Source organism: Plodia interpunctella, chromosome 3 (genome assembly GCF_027563975.2).
Source record: "Plodia interpunctella isolate USDA-ARS_2022_Savannah chromosome 3, ilPloInte3.2, whole genome shotgun sequence".
Lineage (NCBI taxonomy): Eukaryota > Metazoa > Arthropoda > Insecta > Lepidoptera > Pyralidae > Plodia > Plodia interpunctella.
In genome coordinates this window covers 10,670,552-10,693,897 of record NC_071296.1, presented here as the reverse complement: position 1 = coordinate 10,693,897, position 23,346 = coordinate 10,670,552, and the positions used below count along the sequence as shown (strand labels likewise).

The 23,346-nt window shown below is 36.7% G+C and overlaps 4 protein-coding genes across 8 annotated transcripts in view; 2 read left to right on the top strand and 2 right to left on the bottom strand.

Moving 5' to 3' along the window:
* The window catches only part of LOC128683662 (uncharacterized protein), a 29,913-nt gene extending 26,069 nt beyond the window's left edge, over positions 1-3,844 (bottom strand). The window contains exons 1-2 of one of the 2 annotated variants that reach the window (XM_053769519.2): positions 3,475-3,844; positions 2,391-2,490 (exon numbers count right to left, since the gene is read on the bottom strand). In XM_053769519.2, coding sequence (XP_053625494.1) covers positions 2,391-2,468 — 78 coding nt within the window. In that variant the 5' untranslated portion in view covers positions 2,469-2,490; positions 3,475-3,844. Of the gene's footprint in view, positions 1-2,390; positions 2,491-3,205; positions 3,375-3,474 lie in introns of those variants that run through there. The other variant, XM_053769520.2, reaches the window with a different exon arrangement.
* The window catches only part of LOC128683661 (probable cytosolic Fe-S cluster assembly factor GL21135), a 132,364-nt gene that overhangs the window by 97,769 nt on the left and 11,249 nt on the right, over positions 1-23,346 (top strand). The window lies entirely within an intron of this gene.
* Git (G protein-coupled receptor kinase interacting ArfGAP) lies at positions 1,024-23,266 on the top strand. 4 transcript variants are annotated; one of them, XM_053769499.2, is made up of 13 exons: positions 8,360-8,561; positions 8,641-8,774; positions 8,853-8,965; positions 9,280-9,460; positions 9,755-9,885; positions 10,904-11,090; positions 11,580-11,652; positions 12,166-12,360; positions 13,162-13,277; positions 13,764-14,279; positions 15,018-15,230; positions 16,554-16,764; positions 17,056-23,266. In XM_053769499.2, the coding sequence occupies exons 1-12, from the start codon at positions 8,498-8,500 to the stop codon at positions 16,728-16,730; spliced, it is 2,100 nt and encodes a 699-aa protein (XP_053625474.1). In that variant the 5' UTR covers positions 8,360-8,497; the 3' UTR covers positions 16,731-16,764; positions 17,056-23,266. The 4 variants fall into 4 exon arrangements, with proteins under 4 accessions (XP_053625476.1, XP_053625475.1, XP_053625474.1 ...); XM_053769501.2 differs by lacking the exon at positions 8,360-8,561 and adding an exon at positions 1,024-1,234 and having other exon boundaries at positions 16,554-23,266; XM_053769500.2 differs by having other exon boundaries at positions 8,359-8,561; positions 13,764-14,219; positions 16,554-23,266.
* Ost48 (Oligosaccharyltransferase 48kD subunit) lies at positions 4,511-8,215 on the bottom strand. Its single transcript, XM_053769522.1, has 7 exons — positions 8,017-8,215; positions 7,692-7,930; positions 7,173-7,415; positions 6,769-6,918; positions 6,348-6,509; positions 5,148-5,378; positions 4,511-4,779 (listed from the first exon to the last, which is right to left on the bottom strand). Exons 1-7 carry the CDS (start codon positions 8,144-8,146, stop codon positions 4,621-4,623), a joined length of 1,314 nt encoding a protein of 437 aa, XP_053625497.1. The 5' UTR covers positions 8,147-8,215; the 3' UTR covers positions 4,511-4,620.

The following is a 23,346-nucleotide window of genomic DNA, read 5'->3' as shown; positions in this document are numbered from 1 at the left end:
ATACATTTATCAATTAAATTAATTAATTTATCAAGTAGGTAATAAAATATACAAATATTTAAACTGCCTCGCCATTCACTTTCATATAAATCAGGTGCTAAATATATAGGATTACATTTATATGAAACGAACAAAAGTTACAACTGAGTTAGGGACTAGGTAAGTTATAAATACCTAATGAATTTTGAAAATAAAGCGTCTAAGGGTTAAATGCAACATTAATGCACTTGGTGCACAGCCCTATGCAGAAGTTCGCATAACACCTAAGTACCGACAAATTGCACAGTAACATACATACATGCCTCTCGCTCTGAATCATAGCAACCCTATTAAATTCATCTTTTATATATTCTGAGATATCATACTCTCTATCTATCTCTCTCTCGTAGCGTTTTCGGGGATCCTCCACAGCCATTGAGCACCGGAGCCCAAGGTCCGCTATCCTACTTCCTCTTCTCAACTTCGCAGGGGTTACAGATTATCATACAAATAATAACTACATATTTTAAAAATGTAAGAGAAATTAGTTTTTTGCAGGTAAAGAACATATCTTTTAAATTAGCCTTTTTGAAAATCCCACAGCTGCACACATAGGCAGCACAAGGGTTCCACTTTTGTCTTCCATTACAATTAAAATCAGTAATATTATTAGTATCTACAACATGTAATAAAACTGTCTCCAGCTGTGCGTAAAAAATAAACCTTAAAATTTTGAACATTTATTACAACCGGCTGCCTGCCTGTCGCTTGCTTTTGGGAATGCTACTGTACCAATCAGCTGCCTAGGCCTGTCTCCCTTAGTAGCCCCGTACGACATGTACCTATTTTAAGGCGGAACCACACGCCGAACAATACAGTGATGGTAACTGTTGTGCAATATTTGTACACGTATCTATTACATTGCATTCTAATGTGATGTGTCGCGAAGGTGTGAAACATGCGGAAGTCTATTTCCATCGAGTCAGCGCAGGTAGATCACTGCAACGCGCATGTGCAATAATATGCAATTCGTTCCCGCTCAAACACATAACAGTGGGCGGGAATCTTCAGTGGGCCCGTGTTGCCTCGACATCGCGAATTCAAACATCATCCTACATAAAACTTTAACATCATAAGATGATAGAAAAAACATGCTTCTGTCTCTTTCTCTACTTTGCGTGTCGACGATTTTAGAATTCATTTTTTTCCGGACAAGTGTTGTGCCACACAATTACTTATTTATTCCTGTCTCTAAGTAAGTATATATATTTTTTTTTTTTTAACGTAAAGATATTACAAAAAAGGTGTCGGTTTTGGAGTGGGAACCTCAGGTGTTCCTTCGATTTTGAGGCAAAGGTTTTCTGTCACAGAGCCAGAGAACTAAGTAAAATCAGTGCAGGTTTTCCACTACCAGATATACCAAGAAAATAATTACAATTTTTAATGTAAACTAGAGGCTCGACCCGGCTTCGCTCGCTTAAATAAAACTATAATAAAATACAAACCTTCCTCTTGAATAACTCTACCTATTAAAAAATCACATCAATCCAATGCTCTTTTGACGTTAAAGAAAAAAAAACAAACAAACAACACCTTCACATTCATAAAATTAGTATTGATAGTAAATAGGAGATAATCATGAAATAGCTGTTTATCAATAGTAAGCAGATGTGAGCAAATGTAAAAAAAAATCTTATCACTTTTATGACCCAAGCACTGATTTGAATGTGAAAGATTAATCCTTCCTTTTTAGATGTTTCTAGAATACAAGTTTATATTAATCATGTATGTGATATATTCAAAACAATAACTAACTAACTAACAAATGCCGAAATAAAACATCAATATGTTTGTATAAAAAAAACCTTCGAAGATTAATCCCACTTGATCATAGCAGCACTGCATGTTCAAAATTATTTTTCTTAGGTTTAAAAAAATATCGAAATTTAAATTCTTACTTAGAAATTTCAGAATTCCTTATTGTCACATACATTTATCTATGGTATCTAATCTATACCACTGATTAATATAGGAAAACTTATCGAGAGATAACAAAATGGTTGGCGCATCACAATTTCTCTAAGTGCAGTTTGTGTTTCACAATGAACAAGTGAATTGATTATATAATATTGTTGTTATAGTAATGTAAGTGATTGCGAAATGTTTATTTTATATGAACATAAATTTAAGAATATTCATTTAAATAGAAAAAATCGAATATAACATTTAAGAGATAACAGTATAATAAATGAAGATTTGTTAACAAAAACACAATTACCCTTCCTTGACCCTCCCACAGTTAGTGTCTTGCCTATGTAAGGGCTAGGGACCCATGACGGGTTAAACAAATTTTTGATGTAAGTGTATTACTTCTTATAACACTCGTTCTCGTTAATATACAAGAAACTCACCTCTTTGGCAATCTGGTCTAAGGCCTGCTCCTCAGCTGTGGCCTTGGTTTGTGTTCGCTGCCGCCGAGACGGATCCATCTTCCCCCAGTAGCTGTACAATCTGCCAATTGAATTTACTACACTGTATAATTTATACCTGTTTACATAAAAAATAAATACAAGTTTTAGTCTGAAGATTGTAAGTCTAAGAAACAAGAGTAAAGAGTTCTCTCAAAATTCTTTAAATAACTAAAAAAAAACTTAAATTATAATTTATCCATGTATTAATGCAACACAATTTTCCAGTTATAATTATATTCAATTAATTGAATTGTTTATAATTAAGTATTAACTTGTTATCTGAATGTTCAATAAGATTGTAATAACATTTAGATTTATCTGAAGAAATTACGTAAGTGAATATTTGAATATTCATATTAAGATAATTTTCTTGCCTCCATGTAAAATGAGAGACCTGAGACAATAGAAACAAGTGCAGGAACAATTAAAATGCTAAGAAGGTCATGTGTCTGTATGTAGCCTTGGGTTGATTGTTCCAGGTTTGTATTAATGACACAACTAATTAGTACGTGCCTTATCACTGGATGCCCAGAATTATCATTTAACTATCATAGAAACACATTTCAAATAGATTTCTTTCTGTCTATAATAACTTCAAATAATGGACATAGTTAAATTTTTAAGTTTCTTGAAGATTTTACTTTAGTTAATAAGGAAAACAATATTATTATTTCCCTATTTTTTAATATAAATGTTATACTTACTTGTTACACAAGCTAATGATAGAACTTAAGGTTAAACATTGTATTACTCACTGTGTTATAACTTGAAAACTAAGGTTTTCATAAACAAATACGATTACGGTGTTGTTGACAGTTCACACTGAACAAGCCAAGACTAGGCTGCACAGTCATTATTATGACCTGGATCATAATGGATTCAAGTATAACCTATAGAGTTCATTGCGCTTATTTCGCGTGGATGTTTTCGCAAAACTGTATTGGATTCACAACTGTGAGGTAAACGGATGGGCACAAAGCCAACACAATTTTTTATGGCGGTAGTAATATGACATCATACTTACTGGGCCTGCTACAGATGTAAACACATCACTGCAAACTACTACACAATTATCTGTTAACTACTGATCGTGTCCACAATATATACGTAAACACTTTCCAATTCAACACGAAAGCGCAAATAAAATTTAAAGAATTAACGTGTTAGATGATTTATTGGGGCACCAATTCACTGCCTACACGAATCACACTAAACCTTTTGTCAGTTATTTATTCTCACTGAATTTGAGTATATCCTTTGGCACTTTATTAATTTCTAAACAATGTTACCTTGTTTTGTGACTGAAAACGAGTATATTTTTATCATTTTTATCAAAATTAAATTCAACAAAAGCCATGTATGACATGCATGGCATTGCCATATAAAACCGTTGCGTTCAAGAATGGCTGACCAATATGTCAACTCGTATGGATGCGTTTGCATCGTTATTATTTTATAATTTATAAATCACATTTTTCAAATGTTCAAAAAATAGGAACAGTAGCTTTTGGAGAAATTATTAGATAGGTATTTATTTAATGTGAATTGCCTGTGAAGGTTTCTTGAAATATTTTTTTCTATTATTATGGTCCCACTGGATACTTACAAATTAAAGGTTGAAGTTTATATTTGTTTTAATGCGCTAATCTCTGAAACAACAGATTCGGTATTTATAACCACATACATACGACGAATATTCAGGAATCCCGATATTCCCATAAGACCGAAGCGAGTTTATCACTGGAAGTAAAGTCTATCTTTCGTCTGAACGTTTTCCCTGTTCCTTAACTTCTTATTCCTTATCAACGGCTGAGCGTTGCGCATCAAAGCCCGAGGTCTGCTTTCCTGTTATTTGTCTCCACTTATCTCGGTCGCCGGCATCCCCAGTTATCAGACCATTGGCACGCATATCGTTCTTGACGACATCATTTCTTGGGTTTGCTCCTTCTGCCATACAGAACGAATGAATGGTCTGATTTGACATCGCGATATTCTCCATAACTACTAAACAAAATTTGTCTCATTCCAGTTTGTTTTGTAAATACGTGGGAAAAAAACAATAATTTTCAATATTTTATTATCTAATCAAATTCACAATACAAGTTTACATACACACTCACACTTTGTGAAAATTAGTGATATTGATATAATAATATGATAAATGAGCAAACTAATCGGCCTTAGTCTTGGGCACGTCTTCCTTGTAGTAGAGGAAGACAAATGAGAACAAGAACACTCCAATCATCATGGAGAAGGCGCTGACGTAGTACGGGTAGGCGCTGGGGATGAAGCGCTCGTACTGCGTGTGCTGCAGGGGGCGCACTGACACCTGTACACAACCAATTTATATCACTGCAAAGTAGTATAAAATAAAGAATTTAACAATATTATTCATGTTTTTTGTTTTTCTCTCAAATATGATTTTGGCTTCTGGCCATATTATTATCATCATTATCAGACATTCGATCATCCCCATTGTCGGGGGCATTGGGGCACTTCCTATAGATGCATAAGGATATTATTATATTTCTAGTATATTTTTTCATATATTGGCATGGCTACACTCACTATTAAAAATAATTAAAGTTATTTTGCGAAGTTTGACAAAAAGAGATGTATACACAAAATTGTACGACACAATAACAATATTCTCAAAAGATATTGACGTTAGACTGGCCTAGTAATGAAAGTTCATACCTGTGTGGAATGATAAAGTCTCGTGTACCCAACCCTATCATAGTCCACCTTGAACTGGTACACTCCCCACACATCGGGCACTTTGAACACTGCCTCATACACTCCGTTGGGCTTGGACTTCAGGGTGGTGCGGACAAATGGATCAATGCGAACAAACTCCAGCTGGACGTCTTTGGCTTCGAAAGGTTTCCATTGACCATGTTGCAGTTCGTCAATCTCAATTCTGTACACCTGAAAATTTATTCAGTAAATGTTAAGTGGTATTTTAAATAATGAAAAGTTTTACTACTATTTGCCAATTTCACATATTTTTGACATTTGACAATTTGAGTTTTTCATAAAAAATATTCACCGAATTTTGTTTCTAAGTGGAGGATGGGGAACAGTTGGTTATATGATATTTAAAAACTCAATGTTTCGCTTCAACCATAGTGACTTTCTTCCTCCCTTTAAAGCTGGTACAATTAATTATGTATGTACGAACATTTTCTGCCTTTCAAGTTTAGATTATTGGAGAAAGTAAATGATACTTTTTACAATACAATACTCTTTATTGCCCAAATGCGAAATTAACAAAAAAAGCACAATACAAAAATAAAATAAAAGGCACAAAGGCGGACTTATCGACTAAGCGATCTCTTCCAGTCAATCATGGGGTGGGAGGAAACGATAATGGAGAGAGGCATTGGCGCAGTAAATAAAATAAACTAACATATAGTATACACACATATGTTATTTGTAACATATAAATATATATACAAATTTGTAAAAAAATACCTAAACATACAAATAAATAAGAAAAAGTAGGTACAAGTTAGGAGATAGTGGAAAGATAATGTGACTTGACAAGTAGTTTAAATTTGGACAGAATTCGTGCATTACGGATATCAAGGGGTAGAGCATTCCAAAGTCGAACAGCTTGAACAGAGAAAGATTTAGAGAAAAATTTAGAATTGTGAATAGGAAATCTAGTCTTAGTGAAACCGTGCTACGCAGACAACGAGAAGAGCTACTATCATCACTTAGAAATTTAAAGCGGTCCTTGAGATATGGAGGGAAATAATGGTTAAACAACACTGAAAAAAGTATAGATACAATATGCATGTTACGGTGAAGTCGAATGGGGAGCCAGTCAAGTTGGGAGCGGAAGTTAGAGTTACTTGTATCAGTTCCATAAAGTTTCATTGTGATTTTACTGACCACAGTGTCGGTGATGGTATATGTGTTGGAGGAGTGGCGGTCGCCCTGGCGCGTGTGCTGCACGCTGCGCACGCGCAGCCGCCCGCGCTCCCCGAACACCCACGCGCTCAGTTGCTGCGCCAGCGCCTTGTTACCAGAGGGCGACGACTTTGCTTGGTCAGCCTGGAACAGAAAGGGCAAGGAGTAGGAGATTACAATTTTTATGATTACTTGTACATACTTCAATCTCTAGAACTATGTGGCCTTTTCAATAATAGTATGTTGTTCAAATCCGGAGGGAATGAATGTGGAGACATTCATGTCAATTTTTTAAAGAGTTTATTGATGGCGCAGATAAGGTAATATATCCTAACTATGGATCACAATTCAGGAAATGATACACTACACAAATTAAAGACACATCAAAATAGCTACCACTAACCTTGACATGCACTCTGTTGATGGGGGCTGAGAAAGCTTCATCAGAGAAGAAGAACAGAGAGCCACTGAATACAATGCGGGCATTGTTTCGGGCCTGCAGGGCTGCTATCAGAACTGTCTTGCGGCCGACGGCGTGAGGGTACTCCTTCACCTGATTGTATTGATTTCAATATAATTTAACATTTTAAGAATCACTAGTGTGTATGTGATTACCTGCTACTATCATACATTGCAGTAAATAGTAGAAACTCTTGTCAGATGAATCCAGTGACTTTACACTTGTTAAGCAACCTATTAGATAATTAAACATCAAAATAAGGTACCCAGGGAGAAATACACATTTACATTAGAAACACATACTTTGAATACAATCATACCTAGTAATATTTAAACAGAAAAACAAACCTGGCTCTTAGGGTTGTAGCTGTATGCTGTGCTGTCAGCAGTCAAAATAGGCAGTACCAGGCTGTTGTCTTTATCCACAATCAGCCCTGTGCCTTCAAACAGTAGAGGCCTGGTGTTAGAGGATCCAACAATAATAGGGGCCTTGATCAGGTTGTCAGGAGACGCAATTATTCTAGTGTGCTTGCCATCATCTGACGCATCATAGTTGAAGTGGTCTATTACCGCTGCAGAGTCTTCATCCATCTGAACAATAAAGTTATTAATGAAGTAAAAGATGATAATATATTATTATTTTCTTAAGTTCTGCTCCTTAAAATCATTATCCTCCTAATATTATAAATGTGAAAGTAAGTTTGTTACTTCTTCTTTCTCTACTTGACCAATCTTCTTGAAATTTTGCATACACATAGTTTGAAGTACGGAGAAGGACATAGGGTACTTTTTGTCCAGTGCGTCAAGTGCGCCCCTGGACGCAGCTAGTCATACGTAATTTCTTTCATTACAATTAAATTGACATACCTCAAAACCACACTCTGAAGCAATCTCTCTGTAAATGTCACCAGCAGCAGCATTTCCAGCTATAAGCAGATTCCCTCCATCATCTATGAACTTAGTGATCGCTTCCGTGTCTAATTGACCGCCAAACTCTACTACTGATGGTGAAAAGATGATCAGATTCTTGTACAAATATTCTCCATATTTAGATAAAACTAAACTGGAATCATCAGCTAACTTAAACGTTAGAGCATATCCACGATCTGAAAAGTAAATACATCTCGTTATAATAAGTTTTCCTGAGGATAAACGAATGATCACCGGCGCTTTTTCGTACATGAACACTTACCATTCAAAGACTTGAAAAACATAGAATGGGTCTCTCTTATATTAAGATTATCTACTAAAACTAAAGTTTCTTGAAGTGCAGCAGTAAATGAAAGGCATGATATAAAGCTTAAAAGTAATAATTTCTTCATTTTCAATTTCAGAGAATAACCTAGCTAGGCACCTACACAAAATTACTAACTGTCAAACGAAGAAACCAAACAGTGACGTGTCCAGTCCATCGATCCCTCGCATAGTGCGTCATTCATTATTCGATTCGATTACGACTCGGTTGCGGTTGGTATTCTCGTCGGATTTTTATCGGATATGTTTTATTCTCTGTGGCATGTCATGCATGTCATGAATATAAAAAAAAACTGATTTGACATTCATTTCATCCGTGATGGTTTATTTTTGTATCAAATGAGCTTGTAAATTAAATAAGTAGTATTTATCTTATTGCTTTAGTTCTGTTGATATTCTGTCTTCCATAATACTATAACATGATGATATCACGGTCTAAGCACCGTTCATCAGCGGAAGTATGTGCTGATTGTGGAGCATCAGGTCTGTTGGGGCGGTGTAGTAATTGTTAGTGGAGTTAATTGGTTTGGCGAGTGTTCTTTGCAATGATTCGTTGGTGCAGATCCGTCGTGGGCGTCCATCAACCGCGGGCTGTTGCTGTGTGCGGAATGCTGTAGTATTCACCGGAGTATGGGACGGCACATATCCCACGTGAAGTCCTTGCGTCAAGGGTCATGGCCACCTTCTTTACTGGCTGTAAGTCGCGCATTCATTTCAAAGATGTTTATCTTTTTATACAAAAATGAAAAGTTACACTATTAATTTAACTTGCAGATGGTTCAGGCACTTACAGCACAGAATGTGAATAGTATTTGGGAGCACTCCTTAATGGACACATCAGCACCTAAACATTTAAGGAAAAAACCACAACCTAAAGACCCTTTACAGTAAGCATTAATTTATACATTTACATTAATTATTTATCAAATAATAGACAGGCAGATTTTGCAGCCAATGCATCTAATCAGTCAATTAAAGTTCCATAGTTAATTCACATTACACAGTCACTTCACTGATGTTATTTGTTATTTGATATTTTAATTCAGTTATCAAATAACAATTAAATATTGTTCATAGCTCTATCATTTCAATTGGATAGAAGTGAATAATGTGTTGTTGAAAGTTTTTTGATGGTACAGAAAAGACTTCTACAGTCATCTTCTTCAATATATTGATGTTATTAACATTAAAATTATTTCAGCCCAATAAAATCGGAGTTTATTCTTGCAAAACACTTGAGACTGGCGTATGTATTGCGTGCGAGGCGTGACGAGCCTCCAAGTGAGCTGGGCCGACAACTGCACAGTGCTGTGAGAAGCTCCTCTCTGGACACAGCCATGAGGCTTTTAGCTCAAGGAGCAGATCCGAATTATTATAATCCGGTAAATATTACTTTATTTCTCATTAACTGCTAGTGTGATAAAATAAATATGAATTCTATCATATTATAGCATGTCTAGCCTTGTTATACAGCTCATCTAGTACAGGCGGAAGACTAAGTGATAAATTTTCATCTACTTCAAGGCCCATTAATTTGTTACATCTCTTTGTGTTGTACCAAAATGTTCTAAAATCATACTCGTCTTGACATTATGATTTGACATAAGCTGCCTGCATTCAGTGTATCCTTCAAAATGCTTTGATTTACGATGTTGATGTATAATCTACTATTTAAGGAAAAAGGCACCACATGTCTGCATGTGGCGTGCAGAGCGGGGCAGCCGGCGCAGGCCGAGCTGCTGGTGTCGTGGGGCGCCGACCCCACGGCCCGGGACCACGCTGGCAACACGCCTTCTGATTGTGCCAGGTACTTATCTATGTTCCATATAAATCATTAGATTTCACCAGTGGCTTTGCTTTTGTAATGGATACAGTGAAACTAATAAATCAATCCCTCCGACTTATAGTCATGGTAGTTCCGAAATGCCAGTAGTTTGTAGCTTTTTGAGAAATATTGTATTTATAAAACAAAGTCCTCTCCATATCTGTCTGTTCACAATAAACTCAAACACTGTTGCACAGATTTTCATATGATTAGCCTAATTCATGGCTTTGTTTGAATATTGATTTTTACCTCATTTAGCTGAGACACCTCACATGTCCAAATCTTGGATATAATCTGATTCTATTAACTCCAATAACATTTTAATGTACCTGTTTTAAATGTCATATGAATAAATATGATTACATGAGATTCATATCTCCATATGTGCTGTAATAAAAAAATATAATGAATTTAAAAATTTGATATATGACCTTGTTTACTTACAAAATGTAATAATTTATATATTTTAACTATGTGCAAATGTTTCTTTTTGTGGTATTTGTCTATATGTACCTCCATTGTGATACTGTAATTATACGCAAACGTGACGACGTCACAATTGAGTAATATCTTTTATTCTATTAGCTACCTCAATTATTGCGTTTATGGTGATGACTTTTTAATAAAAATTGTTTAAAAAAATATTTTTTTATGATGATAACTTGCAATTATTTATATGTATATATATATATATATATATATTTAATGAACTCTCCAACTTATTCATATCCAGGCGTCATTGTTACAGTCACTCAATAATCAAAAATATCATGTGTTAGGATCTTCTTTAATTCCAAAGACTGCTGAATAAAATGTATTTTATTTTTATATTAATTGGGACACACATATGACAGAGTTCGTAGCCAAAAATTTTCTTCAGAAGAACAACCTTATAAAAAATAAAAAAAATATATCTACTTGTGTTGCCAGCAACATCATGAATATATCAATTTTATCTATAAAATTGATACCCCATATCTTGTCGTCGACCTTGTCACAGACAAGGAGGCCACAGCGAGCTAGCGGAGCGCGTGGCGGAGCTGGTGTCGGAGACGCCGGACCGGCTGGTGCAGTTCCTGACGGGGCGGAGGCCTGCGCGCGGCGCGGGCTCCAGTCTGGCGGCGCGCGCCTACGACGACCACGAGATGACCGACGTCGCCAAGGCGGCCCGGGGCAAGCTGCAGCTGGTACTATTTCCCACATTTTAATACTACTCAATTGTTTTTTTATTAGACAACCAACAGCTTAGGTTCAATAGGTTCAAACTGATATAGAAGAGATTAGTTATTTGTTTCTTAACTAATATTACAGGATGTATGTGTGTATGTATGTTTGTAATCCTTTACGCAATATCTACTAGACGGATTGTTATGTTTTAGTACACGTGTAGAATATAACCTGGAATAACACATAAGGTACTTATTATCCAAGCAAGTTCCCATTGGAAAAAAGCCCCGAGGCGCAGCTAGTAAATAATATAATTTAATTTCTGGCCTTAAATTGATACATAATATATGTATGTGTATGAAATCTCTCTCTCATCTTCATGAATTAATTACCCAGGTTAGATCGATTTATAAAGAGTGTTACTAAATAAATATATTTCTATTATAACTATTTAATTAAATAAATAAATTCTTATACTAAATAATTGAACAAAAACATTTTATTTATAGTTGCCGAATCACCTTTTTGAAGAATTAGTAATGGATATTTACGACGAAATAGATCGACGGGAAACGGAAGCAAGTAAGTCTCAGAATACATATTTTTATTTATTTAAAAGCATTCCTAGAGTCTGAAGTTGAAATTGGTATTTAGTAATATTATGTACTATTTCTATAAAGGATCATTCTATTCTTGTATCTTTGCTATTAACATTGCCTAACTGAGAAGCGCTGAATTAATTCAGCTGAGTTGGCATCGTTCTGATAGCTCAGTGGTTAAGAGCACTGTTCCGGTTCCCGATAAGATAAGGGCGTGGGTTCGATTTAATTCCCGTTCGATTGCATAATTTTTTAATTTCATGTTTTTTTAACACTTTCAAATTCAAAATGATGATATACATCACATAATGACCAAAATCCCGTTAATAAAAAAAATATAAAGAACATGATAATATATTTTTAAGAGCGCTACAGGCGCACGTATAGGCGTGGTGTTAAAGTGCGTCAATGCTGGCCGGAAATAAAAAAAAAAAATTAAGAACACTTAATTATATTTTTAAAATATCGCAATGTTCTTAATATATTTTCCCACCAGTCTGGCAGACGAGCGCGACAGGCCTGGAGCGCAGCGGCGTGGTGTTCCTGCCGGTGAACCCCGCGCTGTCGGCGCCGCGCAACCAAGGCCGGCAGAAGCTGGCGCGGCTGTCGGCGGCGGAGCTGGCGGCGCTGCTGCGCGACGTGCTGCTGGACGCCACTCGGCGGGAGCACATCGCCAGGCTGCAGCCCAGAGGTTTGTTCATTCTTCATATCGGTATACCTACTACTATTCATATTTGCTATATCTCATTCGTCTATTCCCTTATAAGATTATGAGAAAGATTTTTTTTTTTTTTCAAAATTAAAGATGTAAGAAATAATAGCCTATCCTACTAATATTATAAATGCAAAAGTTTGTGAGGATGTGTGTATGTATGTTTGTTACTATTTCACGCAAAATCTACTGAATCGATTTGTTATGAAATTTGGTACACGGGTAGAATATAACCTGGAATAACACATTGAGTACTTTTTATCCCGAGAATTTCGGGATAAAAAGTACTCACGGGATCGAAGCCCCGAAGCGCAGCAAGTTATTTTATATTTCTAGCGGCCCGTCCCGACTTCGCTCGGGTAAAAACAATAATAAATTATACACCTGAACCTTCCTCAGGAATAAATAAATAAATAAATAAATATATTAGGACAAATCACACAGATTGAGCTAGCCCCAAAGTAAGTTCGAGACTTGTGTTATGGGATACTAACTCAACGATACTATATTTTATAAATAGATACATATATAAATAAACATCCAAGACCCGGGCCAATCAGAAAAAGATCATTTTCCATCATGACCCGACCGGGGATCGAACCCGGGACCTCTCGGTTCAGTGGCAAGAACTTTACCACTGCGCCACCGAGGTCGTCAAACACATCACACTATCTATTGATAAAAACCGTATGAAAATCCGTTTCGTAATTTTTGAGTATATCGGAAACAGACGGGCCATTAATTACATTATATATGTGAGGATATTTTTTTTCATCGTAGGTTTGTCGTGCGTGACGTCGCTGCGTCAGCACTCGCAGCTGTCTGACGACGAACCGCTGTACGACTCTGTTGCGTCTGACGACGACTACGCTGCGCTGGCGCCCAGCGACTTCGACGTATGTACCACCGCGACTGTAGTGTTACTGGAATAGATCTGTGGCGTGTGGTTCCACCCTAGAATAGTCCTATTCTACTGGATGTCGTACGAGGCGACTAGGGGTCACACAGCCTAGACAGCTGGTTGGCAACAATAGCATTCCCAACGAGGGTTGAACGTCAAGCAGACGGCCGGTTATAAAATCACAGCCAAATCTTGAAAATTTTAAGGTTTTTATGGTGATCCCGGGTTTCGCGGCTTCACAACCCCGTAAGAATCCGTAAACATGCAGAGATGACAGAGTATTGCTATGGAATAGAATAGAAATATTTACATTTAGAATACTAAAACACACACGTAACATTAAAAATAGAACAAAAGAGAGTAGACGTTAAATATTCTAAAAAAAAATACTGACTAAACTGTGCAATACAATAAATAGTATCCTTACTATAATTGACTTTTGCAAAAATGATTTTACATCACATTTTGATTTTGTCCATAGATGTCGAGCATAGCACCAAGGATCGGAGAGCCAGTAGCATCAACATACAACCCATCGCTGCCCATCGAACAACCACTCAACATTGAACTGCGAAGAACCCAGTCCCCCAACAATCTAGTTCAAATCGCACCACAGAAGAGTGAAATAGCCAGTCTCAAAAAGGAATTGGACACGAGAGACTCAACGATCACCGAACTGAAGAATCAATTGAAGAATCTACAATCTATAGTCGAGCAATTGACCAAGGAAAACAGTGTTCTGAAGACGAATAGTGTTGATGATGATCACAGTTTGACGTCACAGATATCTGAAAGTATAAACGAAAGTATCAGCAGTAATATAGTGGAGGTTCAATGTAGCTCGAAGCCGGAACGGGGTAAAAGCTTGGAGACGGAAGAGTTGAGCGGAATGGATGAGTTGGACACGAGGCAATCGTTAAAGAGTACTCAGAGGCCGGTCAGTATGTTTGAGGCTAGGGAGGGGCCAAGGAATAACTGGCAGGTTACTAAACATCAGGTACTAATCATTAATTTTACTAATTCTCAGTTGCTAAGTCTAATATTGTAGCCGAAGTAGTTGTAGATTAAATTAGTAGCTATCGAGTAACTTTTATAGTATTATATTTAACATGGGGTATAGAGGCCCTAGCTCCTAATATTAACTATGGACTTACTAAATGATTTGATGAATTTCAACCTATTTATAGGTTGAAAAAATGGTGCGTTGTAATATTTATCATTATTATTTAATATTAGTTGTAATAAAAAGCCACGGTGCCTGTGTGCCTAATGGTTCGGTTGTGGTTTTACCACCGGCCGCATGCTTGACGTCAATCCTCTTTGAGAATAGTATTGTTGCGTATCAGTTGTGAGCGATTTTTGTCCCATGATCGCCTCGTACGATCTCTACGTAAAACTATATAGTGGTTCTCATAAATATTTATTGAACATATTTGTGAACAAATAAGTGTTTTCTCCCAGTTCACCATTATTTTGTTCACGCTCATGTAAGAGAGATGCGCGTATTAGAAATACATGAGAAGAAAGGAGACAGAGTGCTGACATCATATCTCTCTCATAACGTACCGGCCCAGTTTGCCACTTTGTATTAAATTAGTCGGACTGGGTCGGGAGTTGAATGGAAATCTTCTGATTCATTTGCCGGTCGTCCATATAGGTTTCTCAGTCATCGGGCGCACAAAACAATCACAAATCTCTGTATAGACTTGAAGAAACAGTGACACAAACATTTCAGCTGACGACCGTATCCGGTCTGGATGAGGGGCGTGAGACGGGGAGACGGACGCAGTGCCCCCCCTCCCCGCTGTCAGTGCAGACCCGCGCGGAGAGCGTGACGCGCGCCATCCAGCGGCTGTGGGCGGCCGCCAGGGAGCGCCGGCCGCGGCTGCTGGACCACGCCGACGATATCGGAGCGGCGGTCGATGATCTGCTTCAGCTGTTCCCGCAGGTATGGCTCAGGTGACAACCTACACTTTATATAGGCTTCAAAAGAGATTTCAATAAAGCCCCGTTCATATTTTGATTAGTGTTAAGTGCATGTAGTAAGTACACTGATTAGTGCTTCTTCGTTTTCTACTTGACCGGTTATGTGTTAAGTGTAAGTGCACTTAACACCCGCTTATAAGCCCGGTTCGCGTTTTGATTAGTGTTTCTATATAATATCTTTCGCGTACATAAAAAACACATGTGTATGTGCATCAGTTTACCGAATACCATTTGCTGGTCATTTGAGACCTTGAAATGAAATATGAATGTGATAAATCCTAGCTTTTATAACACATATGAGCCATCTATATATATGAAAAAGTGAAGAATTACTTGTAACAACATCAAATTTATTTACTTGTGCCTACATCTACCACGCCACATGCACAACGCCGTAGATGTAAAAGCCGACCAAACGCGACGAATAACAAGCCTCACAAGTGATCCACGACTAGTGTCGGACAGATGGCACTACGGTCGACTCACTACAGAATCTAATGCCCGGTTTACATTATTCCAGTCCAGTGATCTAGCGAGATTCCAGTCCAGTGCTGGACTGGATCTGTTACATCTACATTATTCCAGTTATTTAGAAGCCGTTGAAGTGTGAACAGTACAGTGACAATGATTTCAAGAAGAGATCAGTTTCGAAAATGTTTTAAACGTGCTCAATTACTCTTGCTACAAGAAGTTATTAATGAGGTTGATAAGAAACTAGAAAAAGGAACGGATTTGGGTGAGAAATTGGATCAGCGAAAGAGATCAAAAAGGAGGGTCAGTAATGCTTTTGCAACAACGCAGACAGTGCGTTTTCGATTGGAAGCATATATACAACCTCCGACATGGCACCGTCTGCCGCGTGCGGTGCCCGGCGCTGCGCCTAGCGACGGGAAGATCTTCTCTTTGTGGCGGTCAAGCATAATCACCTGGCTCCCGCTACATGTTTAACATACTAGGTATACATGTTATGTAGTGATCAGGAAAAGAGGAAGGCCTAGGATGAAATGGTTGGATGCATCAAAAAGTTCAACAAAGAAAGGAAGAGAACACAAAGGATAGTAATGGGTGGAGGAATTTAGGGCGGCTTTTGTCCAGCAGTAAGACTCAAACAGCTAATAAAAAAAACTATTATATAGTACATTTATACATAATTTATAAAAAATTTAGCGGACCCTGTGCTCCGACGCTCAACATGGAAGAAACCATGAACTCTACCCTCAGATGAGACAGAGTACACCTATACATAGTTATCTGTAAACATGATTAATATTGTTGCATGTTCCAGACGTGCCCAGACCGCGAGCTGCAGTCGGTGCTGTGCTCCCTGCGGCTGGCCTGCAGCGACCTCTGCTCCTCGTGCTCGTCCTCCGCCCCGACGTCGCTGGATGACGTCAGGGCGGCCGCGTACGACCTCGCCAAGGCCACCAAACTGTTGGTGACGCACTTCCAGCCGGCCTCCTAGCGAACACCCTATTACTACACCACGGTGTAGTAAGGTTAGTGACTTTTTGTTATAGGACTCTTTCACTGTGCAAATTTTTACGGCAAGAGCGTAAATGAAAAATCTTTTTTGAAATTTTTCCTTTTTCTTGCCATCCGTCGTCTACTAATATAATATTGTAGGAGGAAAAGTAGGAAAGTTCTGAAGCTCTGCGGCTAAGGAAGAACCGAACCCGGATGAGAGATATACCGTGGTGGTATTAGCCAATAGAGAATATATACTGTGTAATTTGTAACTTTGATCAGGAAGAGATTTTGATGCATTTATTTAATGATAACATTTTCAGATTGGACTTGCCATGAAAATTTGGACAAACAAAAATGAATTAGTCTATAATATTCTATATGATAATAATTAGGGTGATTGTATTGAAGTGTGAAATGCATATATTTGACTTTTGAGAAAATACTCTAAAAATGTTACACAGTCTGTTAAGAAAGCGAAGAAAATAATAGAGGGCGCTATCTCCTTGCTGGCAACACTGGGTGTTTTTCAACCAATCTTGATCGTTTTATTCGGTGTTGCAATGGCAAAAAAATGTAGTTAAGAATCCGTATTGTTCACTTTCTTGCCAGAATGTAAGTTGAATTGAATTAATCGACAATGTCTGAAAGTGACGATATCACTCACAATTATCGACGATAGATTTAAATCGAGTGCGACTCATCTATCTTGAGAATGATCTAAAGATATCAAAACTATTGTCTATATCTCCGTCGATAATAATGTATGCCATGGCTTTATTAAGTTTCAGAATAAAAATGTATTGGAAATAAAATCAATTTCTTGATCTCTTTTTCGGCGAAAGAATGCTATCCCTATCAGTCATTTTTTATGAGATTATTTATACTATTATTTTTCGTCATAAGAATTTCAGTAGATCATGTCTTTTTCCGAATATCATTCTTTAAGATTAACTTTATATTGTATTATTTAATAAGACGTAATGTATTGTGTATGTCTAAAATAAATAGTTTGTCAAATGCACTTGTGAGCAAGTTTACTTGACATATTCATTATTGTTTTAATATCATATCCAGTAACAGTGATTATTTTAATTAGTTTGTATTATCGTATTAGGTTTGGTTGTTCGAATGTATTTCTATAAATAACCTTGCTCACAAGTGTACTTATGTTTAAGGCGTATTTTTTGTGATTTGTTGTGTTCAATGATTGAATTTAAGGGATGTTGTCTTCCTGATGTTATGTTCAAAGTCTAAAGTTTTAGACCAAGTATTGGCGCCAAATTGTTGGTGAGACTTATAAATTAATGACAAATTAGTGTGTACGATTAAATGAGGCTGTTTGTAGTTTCGCGAACTTTTGTATTTGCGAAAATATAACGTTTAAAATCTGGGCTACGCCAGTCAAATTGGCGGTAAGTTAGTACTTTACCCGCATTCCTCGGACTTTATAGTATTATATATATATATATATATATATATTTCTCAGTTCAATTTCCCGTTTCCCGCTGCGTGTCTCGTCCCGCAAACTTGTCCAACTTGTCCGCTTCCTGCTATGTAATGTAGACTTACAATATCCCGTACCGTTTCCTACATACTCGTATTATGTGCCATCATGTTTTTCGCAATGTGTCCCGTCCCGTTACCCACTACGTGTCTCCTTCCCATTTCCCGCTCCGACTCCCACTCCCGCTTTCTGCAACACGTGCCGTCCCATTTTCCATGACGTTTTACGTCCCGGTTTTTTATTAACCACAAACATACATTAAACATTTTTTGTATTTACTATTACTGTTAATTACTATAAAAAGTAATAAGTAATTTCAACTATTTAGCTATCGCGGTTCATGAGATATAGCCTAGTAACAAGACAAACATACAGACGTTGCCCGCGGCTTCGCCCGCGTGATGTGTCTTTGCTCTGTCTACACCTAAGAAATAAAGTCGTGTAAAATTGGTTTCTATATAGAAAAGGTCTAGCAGGGTCAAATCACACGAACTTATTGTCCTTGGAGAATTGACCTCGAAGGGCCACCTCGTCTGCTGTAAAGTGGACGACGTAATGCGCGCGACGTTTGCACTGACGAACACCCTGGCTTTATAATAACCCCATTCCACCCTAATAGGGATGATGGTATTTCACTTCCACCACGTTAGATTTCAAATACGTTGTATTATTCGTAATCAGCGACCCGAAAAACCGTACAAACAATACCCATGTTGATATTTTTCCTTATTAGCCCCTTTCCCCCCATTTAGGGGTAAATTTTTGAAAAATCCGGAGACCCTTATTTACTCATTTATTGATAAAAGTAATCCTGTAAAGTTTCAAACAAAACAAATTAAACTACAGATTAGTTTCCCCATACGAACTTTGAACTTTCACTCACTTAGAGAGTGAATTTTGAAAAATCCTTTCTTAGTGCACCCCCTAGGCCACATAAGGAATCTACGTGCTAAATTTGAAGTTTCTAAACTTCTAAAGGTTTAGGCTGTACGACCATATGTCAGTCAGTCATTCAGTTTGTTCTTTTATATATTTAGATTAGAGGAGCGAAATGATACAGGAAGCTGAAGTTTTCTGTATTTTTTGAAGTTTTTATTTGAATGTTTAAATTGAGCTGAAGCTTGTTGAATACTTTCATTAATCTAACCTTAAAACTTTGCTAAAAATGTGTAAAACTATGTTGAAAAATATGATTCAACAAGCTAAATTATACCGTACTAAACATTTTGCGGGCGCTCGACGAGACGGAAAAAGTTTTGTTATAACTGCTATCCGTAGTGCGTCCGCGATATTGTTTTAACAATTATTTACTATATTGTGTGCGAACACTTATGTATAAGCGCTTATTTTTAGCAAATTTTACAAAAATTAACATTTTCGCTCAGTTAATAAATTAAAAATATGTTAAATCTAACCTTCTATTGAAAGTATAAAATGTATACCAGTATATATGGATATATTTATTTAACGCTTTACGCTTTTGATGTATTCTAATGCAATGCTGTTAGGATGGTATTATCAAGCAAAGAGAAAGTTTTAGGTTGTAAAGTTTATCTGTCTCGACATTACTTAATAATATATTTAACATTTGTGAATTTGTATTAGATAGAGTAATAATAAATGTGAAATCAATTGGATATATAATCAAGGCCATATACAGTTAAAAGTACAGCTTGTCTGAGTTGAAACGACGCGGAGCACATCAGAATATGCCCACTTGACTAAATTGATTACTGTGTATGGTACAATGGAATACACACTAATGAGAGCCCGCGGCGGAGCTCAAAACGCTCGTGAAATTCACCCATTTGCTATTTATTACACACTATTTGGCAATATAATAATTTATAATAAACTAACTTAACCTAACATGCAATGTGTGCCACAGAAAATTGGTTGCAGTTCAGCTCGTTGTTGTTCAGACAAAGCTGTGGAACCGCTGATTTTTAGTTGCCACCAGATTTTCGATGGTGGGTCGTGTTATTTTAACCTAGATAAGCTATACCCTTTTTTGATTGCAAGGAATTAGTTGTGTTTCGCGCGTTTCTGGCTTGAATACCACCAATATGTCGGTTCGTGTAACAGAGTTAGTGATACGTTGTTGAAAAGTTATTGGGCAATTGAAAATAATCGTAGTGACCGCTTTTGTTCACTGTTTTATTATTCATAATTTCTTAGACATGCGGCATAACGAACAACAGGAATATATGTGGCCGTCCAAATCGAAAGGGACCTTAAAGCACCCGGCACTAACGCCATTATTGCCGTTGTTTTGTATTGGAACAACGGCAATAAGAACCTAAATGCCAGCCGCCATAAGGTCTCTTTTGATTTGGACCGCCACATACGGCTATCTACGAACGATGTATTAACTTGTTTAAGTTGATATGAAGCGCGCCATTATCGTAATTTTTCACAAGCGATTTTTTTTTATTATAAATGACATTTGGACTTTGACAAGTTATACTTTTCGAGCGAGTGACAGAAACGGATTATCACCATAGTTCGTTTTGTTGCGTGACTTAAAAAATACGTACAATATAGTGATGACGACGACCGATTGCGTGGTATCCTAAATTAGTAACAGTTTACAAGTAAAGAGATTTTAATAGAAGGCTATCAAATGTTTTTAAACGGCTACACTGTTTGAAATGTTGTTTTTCAAACAAAGAATGGATACCGATTTATGTTATCTTTTATACCCAATTCTAAAAAAAAAAACCTCAATTTTCTTTTTCAAATCAACCACTTGTTAGCCATCGCAGAACAAATGCGACGCCTTATTCACACATGTACCTGTCTTTCTCTACAGAAAGATACGCTTTTCCAATTTTCATTACATTAATATACTTTAGTTGTTAGTTATTTGTAGAAACTTATACACGATATGGCGGTTAAACCAATGGTAGTGTAGCGTCTGCATCGCGTTTGATTTTAGACAAAATGTTGTTGTGGAAAGTGTGAGAAACCTGCTTCAGTTTCTACACACCGAGAAACTGGAAAGTTTCTCATGCCGTTTCATATTTTTTTGTCGCATTCGGACGCGATGAAACCATTGGTTTAAAGATACAGTATAAGCTGTGACCCAGCAGTAAGTAATCGTATATTATTTCTCCAAACGTTTCAAGTAGTTTCGGCTTTATAACGAGTGATCTTTGTCACTGATGATGAATAAACATGTCAAAATAGCTCTCTATATGCATTACTTAACGCTGGAGACAGAAGGTTTCGGCGGTACGTTGCGTCGTATCGCGCACAAGTGCCATGCTCGTTTGAACGAGCACGAAAATTCGTTCAAATTGGTGTAACCAAAGCTTATTAACATAGTTAAATATCCCGCAATTGATTAAATGTCACAAATCTGCATTTTATCTGTAACTTCTCATTCTACGTCATTCCATATTATGTGTTCTTTTCTATATGATTATAATTTTAATGATTAACTCTGTAATATGCTTTAAAAATAATTTTACTTTGCAGGGACATTGTATTTTGTCTTTCAGATCGTATCTAGCGCGAGCACACCAGCGCCGTCATCACAATGTCTAAGAAAAAAAACAAATTGATAAAAATATTTTGGTGGCGCTAGTGTGCTGCTAAATATGGCTTTAAACAAATTGCATTATTAGATAATTGATTTCTCGGATAGATCTACAATCGAGAAACCTATGATTTAATGCGAGAAATGTATTCAGCTGTTTGCGTATAGTGCCTATATGAGACTATTCGCGTCAATCCAAAACCTACATGAGTCACCAAAAAGCATTCAGTGAATGTCCCTGCGGATGAACGCCGCATTTTCTTCTACAGTAGATATTATATTCATGTTCAGTCTACTGTAATTATTTGTACAGTCTACTAACTTTTATTTAACCAGTACTGCACACTATGTCCTTTGTTTGGCAATTCCTATTAGATTTTTTACACTTTGTTAGTATGAAAAGTGTTTATAACATGACAAAAGCTTGTAAAAAGAATAGTTTACTACCCTGCAATCCACCACAGAGGCACTTGAATTTTTTTTTATTCTGCAAGAGTGAATTTCATTTAAGTATTGAAAACAAATACATAGTGTGCGGTAAATGATAATTCCATAAGAAATAGAGGTGCTTGAATCAAAACGTAAGTTCCCAATGCCCAGTGCTCGAGTAGTACCCAGTACACAGAATTTGATGAAATCGTGCCTAAAATGTTAAATTATATTCATACATTTGTTAGATAGCCCTAGATATGTTTAACTATCAGTTGTGTAAATTTTATATGAGCGTTTCATTATGTGTTGACATATAACATACCTATAGTTATATGATGTGAATTTTAATACTGTAGTTATTTAACAAATGTATTAGCTTTCGTACGGAATGTATTTAGTATTTATATACATATGTGATCACTCTATGTGCCAATGGTTATGTAAAAGACGTAGCGTAGGATAGTCAATTGGTATAGCACGTTTATTTGACGCCTGTTTCCGAATGTTTTTCAACGTTTTGACACAGTAATAAATACTGACGCGCGATTATCATTATTTCAACCCTTATTTACACAGCATTGGCCTCTGAATTTCAAAGTAATGGGAGAGGAAAAAGATTTGGAAGATTTTGTTTTGTATTCGAACAACGGCAATAAAGACCTAAGTGCCAGTCGCCATAAGGTCCCTTTTGATTTGGACGGCCACATACGGCACGAACGATGTATTAACTTGTAAATGAAGCGCGCCAATATCGTAATTTACACAGCATTGGCCTTTGAATTTCAAAGTAATGAGAGAGGAAAATGATATAATCCGTGCAGTACGACGAGTCAGAGGACATGTTTATAATTATGTACCTACCAAGTATTATTGAGATGTTGTCGTAAAATAGTGGTAAAACTTCTAACCCTGTATAAGGATTTTAGTTCTAAATGCTAACATCACATTAACACAGAACTTGGTTAGATAAAATGGAAACAGGTGTATTTTTAATTGAATTTATTGAAAATTATAATAACCTATTATTATTAAAGTTTATTAATTTGGAAATCAATACTTGTTTTATTTCTATTCTTGTATTTTGAAAGTTACGCCGGGAAATTATAGTTCAAAAGTAATAATTGTCTCTTTTAC